The 18,404-nt window shown below is 34.6% G+C and overlaps 3 protein-coding genes across 3 annotated transcripts in view; 1 reads left to right on the top strand and 2 right to left on the bottom strand.

The window, feature by feature from the left end:
• Nucleotides 1-1,113: 1,113 nt before the first annotated feature.
• On the bottom strand, nucleotides 1,114-3,055 carry LOC136276351 (E3 ubiquitin-protein ligase TRIM56-like). Its single transcript, XM_066088222.1, has 2 exons — nucleotides 1,944-3,055; nucleotides 1,114-1,769 (listed from the first exon to the last, which is right to left on the bottom strand). The coding sequence occupies exons 1-2, from the start codon at nucleotides 3,007-3,009 to the stop codon at nucleotides 1,114-1,116; spliced, it is 1,722 nt and encodes a 573-aa protein (XP_065944294.1). The 5' UTR covers nucleotides 3,010-3,055.
• An 8,785-nt stretch (nucleotides 3,056-11,840) lies between these two features.
• LOC117689255 (E3 ubiquitin-protein ligase Midline-1) lies at nucleotides 11,841-13,929 on the bottom strand. Its single transcript, XM_034469708.2, has one exon. The coding sequence runs from the start codon at nucleotides 13,912-13,914 to the stop codon at nucleotides 11,986-11,988; it is 1,929 nt and encodes a 642-aa protein (XP_034325599.2). The 5' UTR covers nucleotides 13,915-13,929; the 3' UTR covers nucleotides 11,841-11,985.
• A 3,058-nt stretch (nucleotides 13,930-16,987) lies between these two features.
• LOC105319791 (small conductance calcium-activated potassium channel protein 2) overlaps nucleotides 16,988-18,404 on the top strand; it is a 64,154-nt gene continuing 62,737 nt past the window's right edge. The window contains exon 1 of the mRNA XM_066086741.1: nucleotides 16,988-17,372. The gene's annotated coding sequence lies outside the window, so the exon portion shown is untranslated. The remainder of the gene's footprint in view (nucleotides 17,373-18,404) is intronic.

Below are 18,404 nucleotides of genomic sequence, written 5' to 3'. Positions count from 1 at the left end.
CCTTGGATCAGGGGTTCAGGCTCTAGGGTGGGGTCAATATGGCCATTTAGTAAAAATGTGTTAAATCTTAGAATCTTCTTCTTTACTCCCAAACATGTGGTCAAAAACCTGAATACATATGGTTATGATGTCCACAAACTCCTCTACCTAAACTGTGAAATTCATAGCCCCTGGGACAGGGGTTCAGGACATAGGGAGGGGGGCAATATGGCAATATAATGTAAATACATATAATGTCTTTAAATCTTCTTCTCTATTCTCACACATCTGTATGAAAAACTGACTTCATTATTATGTTTACCAGGAAGTCCTCTTCTAAAATTTTAAATTTTATGTCCCCTGGAGTATGGGTTTTGACTCTAGGGCAGGGTCAAAATGGATGTGTATAGGTGTTATTGCATGTAATGTTTAAAAATTATCTTCTTTACTCCAACACACCTGAAAGGAAAACTGAATTCATGATTTTGTAGACAGATCTTTAAGTTTTTGCCAACATTTTAGGTTTCATAGTTCTTTTTGAAAGATTTCAGGCAGGGAGGTGGTCGTCATTACAAATTAATAATTTTTCTACTCCAGAATGAAACCCAATTAAATGAATATATGAGACTCCTCGACAAGTTTGCGTTTGGGTTATATGCTACTCAGGTGACCGTTAAGGCCTATGGCCTCTTGTCATTAAATACATGTACAGATTATAAGGAAAAGTTTTTATTGACAACGAAGAGAATATAAGGAAAAGTTTTTATTGACAACGAAGAGAAAACTTTGATATATATGTACCAGAACAACCTTTTTTTATTTTTACATCAATACAATTGAAATACAACTACATATACAAATTTTCTTTTAACTTTTGAATGATGTATACAAATAGAAGACCAGTGATTATACAAAAGATTTTTTCCGATTTAATTTTTATAGCAGAAATCACAATATTCTAAATTAATGATTTTGTTGCCTTATTAGTACCAGTCGTTCATACGAACAGATATTAAACAAAATCTGTTGTTCGTGTATGTACATATATTTTACACCGTCACTGAATGTACTATTTGCGGAGCTTTGTATCGATTGGTTGCTCTAATTACATAGATAGTGATCGATTTTTAATATCTAATTTTCCTGAAGTTCGATAACTTTAACGCGACCACCGTCTTCACCAACTAAAAATCGGTAAGTTCCACGTAAGAATTTTATACATCGAAGACTCTCAACTCCTTTTACGATTCTTAAATTTTCGCCATCATTTGAAAGAATGTGGATATTATTGCTTCTAAATCCATTTACAAATATATTTCCATGTCCGTCTACTGTTAATCCATATGGCTTCGTTAATTCTTTATGGCTGTACTTGAATAAGATCTTTCCATTTTTGTCCAGTTTTTTGACAGTGTTTTCAGAATAATTGCTATAAATCACATTTCCATCTCTATCCAGAGCTACATCATCAGTAATCCCTGTCTCTGTTACCATTGTTTTGTGATTTTTTTCATGGAGAAAGTTATCAAACATTACGACGGAGCTGCGTGCACCAAACACTGCGGTGTTTCCAGACGTTGATATTCCAAAGCAGCAACAGTCAATAGGCACTGATTGTTTTATTTCAAGTGATTTGGCATCAAGTACTACGATTTTCTTGCCACCAGGTAGTGTTACGAGGACTTCATTTTCCCCGTGGATACACATTCCCCACGGGCTCTCCGGTAAAGATATTTCCTGTAGAACTACTCCATCAGTGTTACACAGCACGCATCTTTTATTTTTACGGTCTGTCAGTAACAATTTATCATGATTTAAAAACTCACCATCAAAGAGAACGCAGTTTTCAATTTTAAATTCTGAAATTTTGATCATATCGGCGTATTTTAAATCAAGTCTTCTCAGATGAAATGCAAATTGATTAAGATGCTCACGCGAGGTCGTCTTTGCAAGGCATGACAAACTTGTTAGCTTCTGAACGCTGTCGAGTATTTCAGTTTGAATGGAGATTTCTAACTTTGAATAATCCAAATTTTTCATGCTTTCGTAAATATGCTTCATTTTGGGGTAAGATAAGACCTCGTTTGTTTTAAGAACTGTCTCGTTTGACACATTCTTCAAATACTGAAGATAGTTAAGTCTTTGCCCTAATGATTGTACCGAATTTTCAAGTTTCGATTTAGATTCTTTGATTAATTTAGCAATTTCATCTAAGTGTTTTTCCTCCAGCTTTTTGATAGTGGCTATGATAGATGTGGTTATTTCCAACAATTCTTTGGTAAATTTATCGGATGCATCATCGAGGCAGTTCATATTGTTTTTTTCATCTGTGATAATTTGTTCAAGATTTGAACACATAATTTCCACCTTAGCTTGCAGATTTTTAACATTGTGAAGCCCTACGATATTTGCATCAACGTCCTCCAACTGACAAAACGTTTTACACCCATCATGTTCTTTAGTTACACAAGCAGAGCAACATGGGAAGAGATGCTCTTTACACATTAGCTCCAGTTTTCGACCTACATGTGTCTCGCATTTATCCAGAGATAAAGATTGATGGAAACTCGCAGAGCACTCGGTAATAGCAACTACAACATGATTTCGGGTAAGGCGAACTTTTTTGTGACATTTCACACAATCGTCACACAGTACCTCGGAGCAATCATTGCACCAACTACTTGCTTTCGATTCTTGGTCATCTTCTTGGCATGATTTGCAATAAATCGAGTTTGTGCCAGTCGTAATGGAAGCAAGGAGTTTGTTCTCTGGAAACAGTTTTGCCCACTGATCAACAGAATGTTCCTTAATTTTACCAGGTGCGGGAATGAATTTGCGACACAGAGGACATGGAAATCCAAGGGGCGGGTCACAGTTTACACAAGATGTTATAATGTGTGTAGACAGACAAGTCATACAGAAAGAGTGGGAGCACGGTAAACTTACGGGTAATTTATATTGTTCTAAGCAAATAGAACACAACATTTCATCGGTAGTCAAACTGCTTTCTTCGTCACCGACTGTCGCCATGATGGCAGATTTTCTTTATAAAGAATTTTAAACGAAAGTACTAAATGAGGGGCTGAGAGTTGTCGTTCCTGTTAGCAGTTTCATATGGCTGTGATGTGAAAAAAGAGTATTTATTAATTTATTCATTACAAACTTGATAATAAAACAAAAAATATCAATTTGTCAGAACAACTTGATTTTATTACATTGTAATACAGCTGACATCACAAATCCGGGGTTGATACAGTTTCGGCACTTGAGCATGGTTTACAGACTAAAACATAAAACATTTGTTACAGTCGAAATTTTTTAGCGCAGTTGAAAACTTAAAAAAGCTAGCAAATGTTTTAGAGCAGTTCACTTTTAAAGCCGGAAGAAATTCTGGTTCTGTAGCTACAATACGTGTACAGACTACTTTCAAATAATATTTAAAATTAAGTTGTGTAAGTCGATGTTTTTGTTTTTAATTTTATTACAAAGTTTGTATTAAATAAAATAATAGACACCCCTTTTTCATATTACATCCTGCATCAGCCCTCGACCAATATCATCCCTCGGGCATTCGGTCCTCGGGCTGCTATTGGAGTCTCGGGCCGATACCGGCAGTGATATGGAAAAGGTTATGTATTATTCTTTATTACTAATCAAAGGGATTTTGCTGTTTGATTACAAATTAAATATTTGCGTCTATTTTGAACTGCCGGTCAATAGACTCCGATCTATTAGACCGCCGGTCAATAGACTTCGATCAATTGGACCGCCGGTCAATAGACTGCGATTTATTGGACCGGCAACGTTTTTCAGAACGCGGGTATGTTAATTTTACATCCTTTCGATAGTTCTCAGGGAATGTTTATTCCTTTACATAGACGCTGTTTTTAGTACTTGGTGAAACCAAATTCAATGTTATCAAAATGGAGTATCAAATAATCAACGGTTATAAAGCTTTATATAAGGAAAAAGACTATTTAAAATTTAATGGGTTGAAGACTCCCCCTTCTTTGTGTAAACTAATATCAAATTGAGATGTTGTAATGCATGCAACAGGTTTTGTGCATGTAAAAGATGAAAAAATAAAAAAAATCTGAGTATATTGCATAATGGCACGAAAACCATCTGCAATATGCGAATTGTAAACCCCGAAAACTAAAAAAGGAATTAGGTAATAAAACAGTTATTTAATGCTTGAACAGTCAATAGACCAGAATTTTTTTCCCTTGGTGCAGGGAACAGCTCAGTATGATCTATTGCCCTCGGCCGTTGGCCTCGGGCAATAGATCATACTGAGCTGTTCCCTGCACCAAGGGAAAAATATATAATTGTATAATACATATCCGATATTTTTGTATTGCATTTCTATTTATAAAGGTGTTCCTGATTTTCTTTAAATTAATGCTTAATTAGTAAAGCAGAGTTACAGTAATAAACGCGATACTAACATACTTTATACTCACAGTGGTGGTCTTGACGGTAGCTGAAAGTTCAAGTGAGCTTTTCTGGTCCAAAATTGTCCGTTGTCTGTCGTCATTGGCGTTGTCGTTGTTGTAAACTTTTCACATTTTCACCTTCTTCTCTAGAACCACTGGGTAGATTTCAACCAAACTTGGCACAAAGCACAACTGGGTGGAGAATATTCAAGTTTGTTCAAATGAAGAGCCACACTTTCTTAAAAAGAAATTCTTTATTCTTTAGAATTACATGAATGTATTGAAAATTTGTTGGCATTTTTCAAAAATCATCTTCTCAAAACCTATTTGGCCAGAAAAACTGTTACTTGCATGGAAGCATCCTCAGGTAGTTTTGATTCAAGTTTGTTCAAATCATGGTCCCCAGGGGGTAGGGTGGGGCCACAATGGGGGGATGGATTTTTACATAAGAGTGTATAGAGAAAATCTTTAAAAATCTTCTTTTAAAAAACTATTCGGCCAGAAAAGCGTAATAAACTTGTGTTGAGGCATCCTTAGATAGTGTAGATTCAAGTTTGTTCAAATCATGGTCCCCGGGGGTACGATGGGGCCATAATGGGAGGAGTTAAGTTTTACATGGGAATATATAGAAAAAAAATCTATAAAAATCTTCTTCTTAAAAACTATTAGGCCAGAAAAGCTTAAACTTGTGTTGAAGCATCCTCAGACAGTGTCGATTCGAATTTGTTCAAATCGTGGTTCCCCGCGTTGTGCGGGGCCTCAATGGGGGATGAATTCCTACATAGGAACATATAGAGAAAATCTTTAAAAATATTCGTCTCAAAAACTATACGGCAAGAAGAGCTTAATTGGATTGGAAGCATCCTTAGATAGTGTAGATTCAAGTTTGTTAAAATCATGGTCCCTTGGGGTAGGGCGGGGCCACAATGGGGGATAAATTTCTATATAGGAATATATAGAGAAAATCTTTAATAATATTCTGGGAAAGTTTTTAAGTCCGAAAAGCAGTAACTTGTGTGAAAGCACAGGTTGTGCAGATTAAAATTTGATCAAACCGTAATTCCCTAGAGAAAAGTGGGGCCATAAAGGGGAAGGTTATATAGGAATAGAGAAAAATCTTCTTACAGGTAAACAACAAAAGGGGCTCGATATCTACCAAAAAAATATATGGATAAAAATCGGCAGATTTTTTAAAAGTATTTGAGCAAGATCTACTGTACGTACTTAGTTGTCAAGATATTTTGATACTGTAATGCTAATGGTGAGTAAAGAGGTCCCTGGGCCTTTTTTTTGCTAGCTTTATCAATAAAAATCCTAACGGTTCATTTCTAGGACAACGTTGAAACTGTAATATCGTATGACCGCAAAAATCAACATATTCTGAAATAAAAGAAAGTGGATCCCTAAGATGTAGATTCAGCAGGAATCTGGGTGCACAAGGAGAGTGAAATTAAAATTTCATCGATTAAGTTTGCACATTTTTCGAATATATTTGAAGTTAGTACATAACATGCTTTCTTACAGTCACGTGATAGAATTTTGTAATCACAAAGTTACTTGAGATGAGAAATCACGAGTTGAATTATAATACTTAACATGCATCAACCCTTGGTTACAACGGGGAAAGCGAAAGTAAGAAGAAGCAGGTTTTTTTTCTCATTTAAACCATGAGCGCATGTTTGTCTATTAATCTACTTTTGACATAACTTTGATGATGCAAATATACAACTACTTTTAAACGGAGAACAATAGACAAACATGCGCTGACTATGTATGAGGCCTGACCTAGTAACATCATCAATAGTGAAACAGACTGTACTATTTTATGCAGAATGTTCCTTGAAAATGGCTCGATATTCAAAGTTTTTATGCAAAACATACACCCATTATTTTTTTCAAAAACATGGTATTGCACACCACAAGCATCAAACATGGCTATGATTTTATTAAGCAACCCAATGTTTATATTATCAACCACTCTACACGTGGTTGAACACGAACGATAACTCTGTTCTGAATGTCATCGTTTAATTTAAAAAACCGCTGGGTGGTGAAATAAGACATACATAAAAGATGTTGATATTTTAACATAATTCAAAGTAGGATATGATATAAAAATCGACCAGTACTAACGTATTTTGAGAATATTATCCGAACACTTATATTTCCACTCGAAATTTCACAGGAACTGAACAAATCTCGGTGAAGTCTCGTGAACTTTTATTTGAGCACCTTTGGATTTATTACACATTAACATGTAGCAACGATAAAGAAAACATTCCGAACACATTCGCAGGGGTGTCATTGCACGAGCACATTTGCCCTCATTGCACGGAGAAGGATTTAACTACATGTTACCAATCGCAACTTCTCGGGCCTTTCCGGCAGAGCTTGGAAAAACACCTCGATGTGTTTTTCCCAGCTTGACGGAAAGGCCCGATAAGCTGCGATTGACATAATTATAACTACATCGTAAGGGCATGCGCGGATGCAGAACATTTTTTTTTGTGGGGGAGGGGGGGGGGGTTTAAGTTTGCCGGGGGTACGAGTTCTAGTGCATATTTTCTCTTATTTTACTATGTAAAATAATTTACATTTTTCAGGTCCGAACCCCCTCCCCCCTTCCCCTAGATCCGCGCACATGGCAGGCAACTGTGCATCAATGACTAAATACCATTGGCGGATCCAGAGGGGGGGGGGGGGGTTCCGGGGGGTCGGAACCGGTGTGTTCCCGTTTTGCACACATTTGATAATTGGGTATAGAACAATAGGTGTGAATTGTGTTGTGATAGCAATTATAGTCTGCTTTCAGTCAAAGATTTTACCTGGATTTTTACTTGTGTTTTATCATTCATTCATCAGCTCCATGAAACAAGAAGAATATAGATATTTTGTTGTGTTTTAGACTAATAACTATCACAATTTTTTTTCATTTGATAAAATAAAGATCAAATTAATATTTTTAGTCTTAAATTTCCGCTCACTGATAAGAAAAATAAGGATTAGATGATTTGATTTTTACATTTTTGCCCATTTACTTTAAATATAAAACTCGATGAATTGAGGAAAAATTGCTGGTCCCGGGCCAATTGGAAGCTGATTCAGTGGATAATTATATGATAAAGGGGAAAACTACACGGACAGTCATATGGGGTAGTCCTTGTCTCTTTTTACAACTTACATTGTAGATGCAAAATATGTAAATCGCGTGTTTATAATTGGTTGTTTGGTATCAACAGAAAGATTTTTATGAAAAGAAACAGACCTTTATCACAAAATATTTCAATCTTCGAAGTAGCAGCCTTGACAGTAGATCTTATGATCGACATCACCGCTTTAGTATATTGCGGGTCAATTTTCAAATCAGCAGCTCAATAAATTCCGACAAAAATAATAATTTAAATATTGATTCGATATACCTCAAACTGAAGAAGGTTGAAAATGTATGAATTAGTTCTACATTTGATAGGTTTTGTGAAAAAATATTTTCAGTTTTTGAAGCATATAAAATTGCCTATTTATCATCATATCGTCATACAATAATTTGTCTAATAGTATTCTCTTCGATTATTCAAGCCACAGCATAAATGAAAAATAATTAGCAGCGTTTTCACTAGACACATTTCCTCCATTTATGTAAGCAAAAGCAATAAATAAATACTAATATATGATATTTTCTCTTCAAACTTGTAGCGTGTAAGTGTACTTCCTAAAGGCAGGAAGATAAATAAAAGCACTACATACACAACATTTTTGCAATAATCTTTTTTGTTTAAAGAAATTCATGAAATTGTTGATGACCAAATCGATGTTTAAAATTAAATTCCAGAACATGGATGTCAATTATTATGTAAATGTGCTTCTATGCAAGTTATATTGTAACATAAAACAAATGTAAATATCAATTGCGAGTAGATATGTTTTATTTATTTCATTGTCAATTGCCCTTACAGGAGCTGTGATATAGACTATAGCAATTAAGCAATTATCTCACCTGGTCAAATTCCCGTTTTGCACACATTTTTTCGATACCTAATTTTCAAATGTGTGCAAAACGGGAACAAACCGTCGGAACCCCCCCCCCCCTCTTTTCTCTGGGACATATGAATTTTTTTTTTGAAAACTTCTAATGCATATTTAAAGGCAATTTTTTCCATTTATAATATAAATACTGTAATTATTTTAAGTAAATGCTTTTAGAATTGCTTATCTAAAGATTTTCTCACAACGTACCATAGTTTACATTTCAGATATGAAAAATCCTAACTATTTTTTTTTATCGAAAAAAGTACTCCCCTTTAGCATCCGGTGTTCACTTCGATGAGAAAACATACAGTTTGAACTGATAAGCCATCGAGTAAAACGGCGTTCAAATACGAGTACACACATTCGTTTTACTTTTAAAAGCTGCTTTCAAATGACTTACATGTAAGTAATTATAACAAAAAAGTTACTACGTTTCATACGAAAAAAAAAAGAAAAATACAGAGAAAATTAAGCCCGCTTATGCGGGTTATGCTATTTTTCTGGAATGGTAGATACCTTCATACCCACATGAAACACAAAAGAAAGCCTTTTTTGTTTTGTTTCCGAGAATCGGATATTATGTTTCAAAAATACCGTGTAAGGGGTTTATATGTAAACCATTATGAAAATCCAGAACTTTTCAAAACTTTCCTGAATATGATCGCATCTGTACTAGTGCCGGGTGATTACAAAGGTCACATCAATTAAGTTCCCTGGGACTACTATATTGCTTGTACAATTGCATTACACACGTACCATCTATTCAGCAGATAAACTATCCCCATTTTTGTCATATCCTATCATTTAGACCTTTCTTTAAGAAGGCAATCGATAGAAATTAAAATCGATAAATAGTTCAGAATTTACACATCAAAAACATAAAAAAATTACCAAAAAAAAGCTAGAAATAATGCAAATCTTCCTTTAGTTACCTAAACCAAAACGCTTAATAAATGCAGTGCACTCTAATATTAAAATGATATGAAATAGATATTGACGAAATAACTGTTTATTAAATTTACGCACGGAGAACGTTCAAAAGGCCTTGTTTATTGACAAATAATGATTTTTGTACGCATTGATGTTCATCAATTGGAACCCCTCCCCCCTTTTCCAAATTGCTGGATCCGCCTCTGAATACTACTTTCATCACTACAAGCCTAAAGATCTACTGATATTCAAAGTATCATTTACTTTCCTTCTTTTCATTGCTTATTTGTTCCCCCCCCCCCCGCCCTCCCCCTCCCCCCATACTTTCCATTATTTTTTACTCTGTTATCAATTTTTGTTTTGTTATTATTACATGTTTTTTCTTTTCTTTCTCATTTTTTCTCTACACTACATTTTTTATTTTCAACCTTAGCAATTATCATCATTTTTCTAATTTTTTTTAATTTTCATTTTCCTATCATAAGCTATTTGTTTTGTTTATTTTTTTTGCACTGTACCTCCTTCCAATGCTATTTATAAAATTAATCTATTATACAAAATTCAGTTGCAATATATATGTATATTTGCTATATTCAGTAGTATATTCTCACTATATAACTCTACATAGACGAATAGTCAATAATTGTAATATAAGCTCGTCCGAAAATATTGACCGGTCAATATTTTTTTAATATTGACCGGCTAGGAATAATATCTAGAGAATATTTCCTCTTTTTCAATTAATCGATTCTGATTTATTGATTCGTAAACGGTGACGTAAATAACTCTTCGCGACTCCAAAACAAGGTGACGTCATAACAGGCAATCAGTCAAAGCAAGCAAACAACGGACGCGCATGCAATGAGACGGTTTGATATCATAACGGAAATAAAGATTTGCGAGTTACTTTGAAGTAAAATCAGGTAGAACATCTGTAACTTAATTCTTACGGGCGGTGGAATATCACATCTGATCAATTGATGTCGAGGATATTTTGGAAATGAACTTTGCGCAAAATTGAATTCGTGAATTCTATGTTGAGCTGAAAAAATTACCGTGATCTGTTTTCAATTACTTTCTTAAATTTTGGTTTGTTTTTTCATATAACAAAACAAATGTTGACTGTGTTTTCGGGCAACATTGATTAATTTAGCCCCCTTGGAACGAAAATATTGCCCTCCGCTTCGCGTCGGGCAATATTTCGTCCCTCGGGGGCTAATATAATCAATGTTGCCCTCAACCTCAGTCAATATTTGTATAATATCTTATATAAAATTATATAATTACTCATATTATACCTTGACTACAGGAGAGAACATAAATAGGCATTATGCCTGCTGTTCAATCCATTTCAATAGTTTTGTTTTACAGGGTGTACTGGGGCTCAAATTTTTGTTAAAAACAATGAAAAATCATTTTTTGTAATGTAATTTTTCTAAGAAATGTGATAAAAATAAGTAAGAAATCTTAGAGTTTTGACTAATTTTAATTAATGGAATATATCTAGAATGCCTACCGTCTCTTCAAAAACGACATCAAACAAGCTCTTGGCCTCTTCTTTAAAATGATGTCAAATTAAACTTAGGTATTGGGATTACTTTTTTCAGGATTGGATTAAGAATGTCAAGAAACTGTTTCATTTTCTACATATTTAAAATTCCTTTATAGCCGAAAAGAACGGATAAATTGTCATCAAATCAATTATGATGTCATAAAAATATCCTTTAACTATATTTTTAAAAAGAAATGCATAGTTCTACTTAAAAGTCATGTTTTAAAACACATACATTACTTGTTGATATTTCACTTAGCCTTGTAAGAAATCACCAATCTGAATAAAATCAGATCCTCGATGCTCCCGTTTAATGAGCGACATATCATTAAATGGGGGCATCGAGGATCTGATTTTAATCAGATTGAAGAAAACACATGCACAATGTACATTTGCCATATACATGTAGTTCACAATAGAGTAGGAGTTACCTCTCTTTACCCAAAATTATCTCGGTACCCTTTAACTTTTTAAATCCCCTTTGGCTTTACATCCCCAAATGTGAAATTTTAACTGGAAATTAATTAGCAGATATGAAATTGGGCAAGCAAGGTTAAATCATTAAGTAGGCTGGGTGGTCAACAAAATTAACCAGCAGATCTTCCTTAAAATTTAAGACATGATTTTTTAAGTTATAAAGTTAATAATAAACTATTATTTGAAAAAAGAAAATATCCATTTAATTTAAAGTACGGTAAAAAAAAATTTGGCTGAACGTTTATTTTGATTTCATATCTCATTTTTCACGCACACATTAAATGTTAATTTTATTATAAATGACTGAATTTTTGGTAATACACATATAGTACTGAATTTAATTCCATGAATTTAACAGGGGGGTGGGGGTGTCTGAAATTACTACTCTCGATCAGATCTGAACATATTTCAGACTTTTCAGGTACATCAATATAACATCGTTTAAATTTTTATCAAATTTTAATTTGAACAAATATAGGGACATAACAATGCAATCAAAATGTCAATTTTTATGAACACTCACAGAATGCTCGATTAACTCGAGAACTGAAACTGCATATATCTTCAATAGAAGATATTCAGGATTTAAACACTTCCGATAAATTCATAAAATTTCACATTTCCGCCTGCCTCACCAACACAGAATTTAAATCCATCTCTGAGGCAGGTCACCCACACCGGGTCCTTCAATTCTTCCAGAGTTCTAATCACTGTTCCTTTCTCAGAGAGGAAAACAATGCTTTCATTGCCACTGTCCACCACATAGACATTTCCCCCTTGATCGACAGACACACTGTTAAAATAGCTCGAGTTTTGCGATGAATGAGTGAACACCAATTCTTCATCCTGATCTAGCTTTGTGACTGTTGAATGCCCATGGTTCACTGGATTACTGCAAAATATTACATTACCATTCTTGTCAACAGCAACTTCATCTGTGTTATATGATAAATCCAGTGGGTTGTCTGTCAGAAAATCAAAGCTTGTGTTGTAATACACCAAAGACTGTCTTGTGGCAACAATGATGGTGTCGTCGTATGCAGCTATTCCTCTACACCGGTTTCTAAGCTTTATCTCCTCTCCCTGAGTTAAAGTCAAATTCTCGAAGTGCAGGACTTGAATTGTCTTTTTTCGTGGAATTGTCACAAGGATTTTCCCTGTGGAATCCATGCACATTTGCCACGGAGTGCCCGGAAGTTTGACCTCTTGTATAATTGACCCATCTTCATCACATACAATACACCTTTGCTGTTTCCTGTCTGCAAAAAGCATCAGTTCCTCCGTCAGAAAAATTCCAGTGGCAGTATCACTGCGTGGAATAGTAATCTTTTTAAATAGTTTTAACTTGGCCTTTTTAAGATTGATATCGGCCATTATTTCAGTTGTATCCTCTGTCAGATTGACATCAAAATAGGCATTTAAAGTTGTCATCTTTTTAAATAATTTGCACATGTCTCCTTGCAGCAAAAAGCTCGTTTTGGTTATTTTCATTCTTCTCATGTCCACAAGAATTTCTTTCAGTTTCAAAAAGACTAAAGCAAATTCTGTTTGGGTATGTTGTCCCTCTTTTCTTTGTTGCAAAAGATTCTTCCAATGCTTCAGGTATGATACACGATTTTCGAAAGACTTGATAGACTTCTCCAGTTTTTCTTTAGCCTGTTTAGACAGCTTAGTCAGTTCATTTAAATGTTTTTCTTCAAGCTTATCTAACAAAGTGACCATGTCCGCTTTAGCTTTCCTTATGTCTCCTTCATACCTCTCCGTCAGTTCCTCGATGTTCGCAATGTTGGATTTTTCAGCCATAATAGTTTCATCTAGTCTCTTGCATAGTTTTGCAATTTCAGCTTCTAGGGGGTGTGAATTTTCCTTTTTACACTTCTTAGAGATCTTTTCAATCAGATTGACAGTTTTACAAGCTCGATGTTGAAAACTTAAACAGAGAATGCAACAAAGAGCTTGGTGGTTCTCGCAAAATACCTCCATTTTTCTGTTACCATGTTTTCTGCACATATCCATATCAATATGAGATGGAGGTAAAGTTGCCGATGCATCCCGAAGAGTGGTGATTTCATGGCCTCGCAATGCCTGGAATCTCTTGTGGAATTTGAAACAGTCCTTGCACAAAGCCTCGGTACAATCTCGACACCAGTAACTTCCCTCCGTTTCCACATTGTCTACGTTACAGGGGCCACATAAGACACCGGTTAAATCACCGTACTTTAATACAACGTTTGACATAAACTTGTTTTCTGGAAAAAGTTCAACCCATGCATTTGGCGGGCATTCGCCAAACCCGCTCGGTTCAGGGATAAACACACGACATAATGGACAAAGAAATCCTAATGATGAATCGTTTTCATCGCATGACAACTTTATGTGCTCCGATAAACAGTCGTGGCAAAAGGTGTGGGAACATGGTAAATACCGTGGTGTACTGAAATTTCTCAAGCAAATGGAACAAACTGCAGCTAAATTTTGATTCTCGACGTCGACATCGCTCCCGCCGCTCGCCATCTCTTTTCATGAATGTCAAACCCGTTGTAATTAGCTTGTGTCCGAACCCGACTATTTTAATGTCAATTTGTAAACGTGTAAGTATTGAAAATCATACATGTACTACAGTAAAAACACGTGGTGGGAGGGTGAAAGGGGGGGGGGTAAATCAATTAATATGGGTTTGCAGAAAAAAATAAGAAGCAAAGGGACAGCTGTTTGAAATCTGTGACATGTTGATGTATTTACAATTCATTTTCAGTTCATTTTCAGTTTAATTTCACTGTACATAATTCATACAATTTTTTTTTACTATTGTTTATGTATGAACTTTTGGTTGGTGGTAGTGATTTTAGATAATGCATATCTCATAAGAATCGACAGCAGTGTGAGAATACTTCACTGCATTTTTTGTAATTTGTTTGGAAAAACTTCATTTTAGAACAGGGGGCTTTAAGTTTTTAGATGATTGATATTAAACATATATACGAATAGAGCTCTAAAGCGCTTTAACTAGCTAAATAATTTTCCCTTTTTTGACGTGTTTACGATACTCTCAAATGAAACTGATTTAAAAATGATATTATAACACTCATATTCTAAATCAAAAATGCGGATTTCAAAAATTAAGAATTGAATTTTAATGAAAACAACGAAACTATCACTTTTATAAGGAGAAGGGATATGATAGAAGATGTCTTCTGAATCAATACACCTGTTAATCAATCAGTATGAAATGGGGAAAAAAATCCAAGCTTACTTAAATTTGCTGAAATAATTAATTCCTTTCTAATTTAGAAGATGAAAGCACCCGTGATAGATTAACGAAAGGAATTAATTAAGGAAGAAGTCATGTTTTAATGATTGGAGACTGTTGGTGTTTTCTTCAATATAGTGGAGGAAGCTATAGAAATACATGTACATGTACGTACATATGCAAAGTTAGAATATCCACTCATATAATAAATATACTGTATGTACATCTATATATTATACATGTACAGTAATAATACAGAGTGCTTTAAACAGCACATGTGTATACATGTATTAAAGCGTGCTGATAGAAAAATCCACGATGAACAGAATTTCTCGTTGATCGATAAAAATTACCCGCCAAAAAAGATAAATCTCTGTTTATTCAGCATGCAGTTCATGATCCACATTTGAAACAGTAATTATTGCTAGATGCCTAAAAGTGGTCCTCCTTAACGTGCCCAAACAAGCCACTGTACTGTTTCATAGTTGTTTTTCACGAGTAGCTGAATCGACCACTTAAACATTGTGTGCATGGACATAAACGGTTGTATCGGATTGACCGTTCATGCTCATTAATTAATTTTATTGACATTTCTGGCAACGAACAAACCACATTAATAATACATCTTGTATCAACGATGCTCTAATACATCCACTAAGTAGCATGCTCAGAGTGACACACTTCAAAATTTTCAGCGAGTTAACATGCAGACATGTAGATGAACATTACAGCATAATTATGCATGTAGTTTTCCTCTTGAGAACAGAAAGGCATATTTATATATGTGCATAATCTTCATCAATACTAACGTCTGTCCATTTTTAACTAAAGAGAATACTATGTATAGCCCTGGGTGTAAAATGCGTCATCTCATGGTATTGAAATTTATGCTACATGTATCAGTAAAATATATGCAAGTGACATTTAAAAAAAATTGTATCTATATGCTTAAAGCTTCAGCATACATTTGCCGGAATAGAAATTTCCGTTTTGGAAAGAGATGATTTAGATAAATATTAAGAGTGATCTTTGCAATCAAATGGTAAATCTGTCTTCCTTGTCTTCACCCCCCCCCCCCCAAAAAAAAACGAAAAGAAAAAAAAGAACAAATCAATTATTTGTTTTGTTTTCTTTTTTGTATTCCGTCATTCAGTCAACTTTGGATTCAACAAGACGTTCATTATCGTCATCCACTTCATCGTCAACGTCATTGTCAGTGTAAGCATCGTGTGCCTGCCCTTTTACCCCCTCCCCTCCCCCTTCCCCTCCCCACTCCTCATGTCGTCTGAAAATCATACGAATGAAAGTAACCCCAATCATTATAATCAATATGATCATCATTTTTCAATGTTTATTGATTTCTTTTGGAAATTTTAATATTCATACGAATTTATTCATCATTTTCATCGTCCCATTTTCTCATCATCTTTTTCTTTATAATAGTCATGTCATCACAGCATCATCAGTATTCTTACGATAGAAATACTATATATAATTGGGAGGGGGGGGGGAGATCATGAAATATAGGTTAAATAAATATATTCAAAGATAATTTTGTAATAAATATTCATATCACTCTCGTTGCATTTCATTAAGACATTTGATGGTTTTTCAATAATGGAAGATTTTACAACCGAATCCCAACTTACATTTATCAGTTTAGTATGATTTGCATAGACAAATACCAAACCTCTCTCTCTCTCTCTCTCTCTCTCTCTCTCTCTCTCTCTCTCTCTCTCTCTCGCTTATTATAAGGTCCAATCAATCTGGAGATATATCAGCAACAGGTTGCGGATACCAAACATTGCATATATTACAGATATCTCGGGCTGTCGAATAAAGAAGCCTGGTCATTGATTGAAGAACTAAACACCAGAGCAATGTGCAATTAAAGACATGCATTTACATAGAAAGACAACCACAGCAGCATCTTTGGTCCACACAATCAGCGCATCACTTGGTGTTAATGGCGTCTCTAGGATCCAAGTGGCAATAAAGTCAGGTTTATTATCTTTTCCTCCTTCCCTGCTGAGTTTATGAACACACCTGGTTATAATGATATCAAGTTGCCAAGAAAAAAAAGGTTATATTTCAGAAGAGAATTACTGGTATGTCGTCAAAATCTCGATAATGATTAATGGAATCTGAACCTACATATATGTATCAAAGTCGCGCGCTGGAAGTTCTAGTCTGTCGCATGGATTTAGTATTAGTTTATAGTTCATCATGCGGACTGGTTCATAGCTAGAACAAATGATGATCCACTTGTCTGAATTTAAATAGAAAATTGGTTTCTTTTCAAAGGCGAGGAGGTAGTGAGATCAATTAAAATGTATTACGACGCATCGGATCGAGTCGGCAATCACCGCTTATTGATGTGAAAGAACACCTAGAGAAACGCCACGTTTAACATAGAGTACGAGACTGTACGCAGTTGTCTATATTGTAATTACAGCAGCATGACCCGAGGAAAATCGGACTTCATTTCTAGGAAATCACCTTTTCCAGGTGATCAAACACGGGTCTTCGTTTTATCATTCACTTAAGCGACCCCCAGGAAATGCCGCTTACTGTATTTTGGTAATTGGTTCAAGGATTAATTATCTGGCATGCTCGTGATGTAAAAAAAAAAGCAGTGTATGTTCTTGAGTCTTGGATGAATATAGATGCAGCGATTATTTATCACTCTGTACCGGCAATGACTCTTAAACAAGCTTTTAAGGTAGGTGTTTCTTTGGATGTCATTTTGTGTATACATGTAGATAAGATATATAAGTATATATACATGTATCAGATAATGCAAAATTGGTGAGTTTGAGACGAATTAAACTATATCCAAAATTAATAAAAAAAATTGTTAACTCCAATTTAGTGAGTACATTTGTGAAAAGTGACTGTGATAAATTTTCATGAATGATGTAAAAACTTTTAATTAGTATATGGAAAAAGACCCAAACCACACTGATATGGTACATGTACATGTAATTTGTTGATAAAACTTCGATCATTTAAAATATCACCACTTTGTTAACATCTGTTACACCATGAAACAAAAACAATAAGCAGTCTTTGTTCAAAATAGAATATCCTGGAGTAAATTAATGTTGTTATGTACATTCAAAGGGAAAGAAAAATTGCTACAAACAATGGCTAAGATTCAACAAGATAACTCTTAGTTAAGGATGGTTCGGAGGAGTTGTATGCACGCATAAATGTCATGGTTATTTTCATACAAGAACTCTAACATATACTTGGGCTTTTCATTTCTGCTACAAGGCTTCGGGTTGAACCACCGTTCATGAATGCTAGATGGCAAACTATAAAACACTATATAGAATATAGAACAATTTGGAACACGCGTGTGATTGATGAATGGGCAAAGAAAACATACCTTTATGTTTTATGAAAGTCAGCAGCAACATACTCATCATTCATCTTAATTAATTCCCATTTTCAACTGTACATCAAAGCGTAATAATCTTATTTTATTTGTATCTTTGATACTATATATTTTATTAATTAAGAGTCATTCCGTGAAGGGTATTAAATGATGGTAGTATATTGCAGGCATATTTATCGAATATGTCGAGATCTCAGCTTCATTTCTTACACACGATAGATTTAAATAAACGATTATATAAGAAAAGAATTTTTTTTAAATTTCATATGCGACTTAGTTGTCCGAAATCTATGAATAACTTCTTTTTTACCATTAGTTAAGATTTTTACTGCTTAAGGGTAAATGGAATTCTTT

This window comes from Magallana gigas, chromosome 6 (genome assembly GCF_963853765.1).
Source record: "Magallana gigas chromosome 6, xbMagGiga1.1, whole genome shotgun sequence".
In the NCBI taxonomy this organism is placed as follows: Eukaryota; Metazoa; Mollusca; class Bivalvia; order Ostreida; family Ostreidae; genus Magallana; species Magallana gigas.
This window is presented reverse-complemented; position numbering and strand designations above follow the sequence as displayed.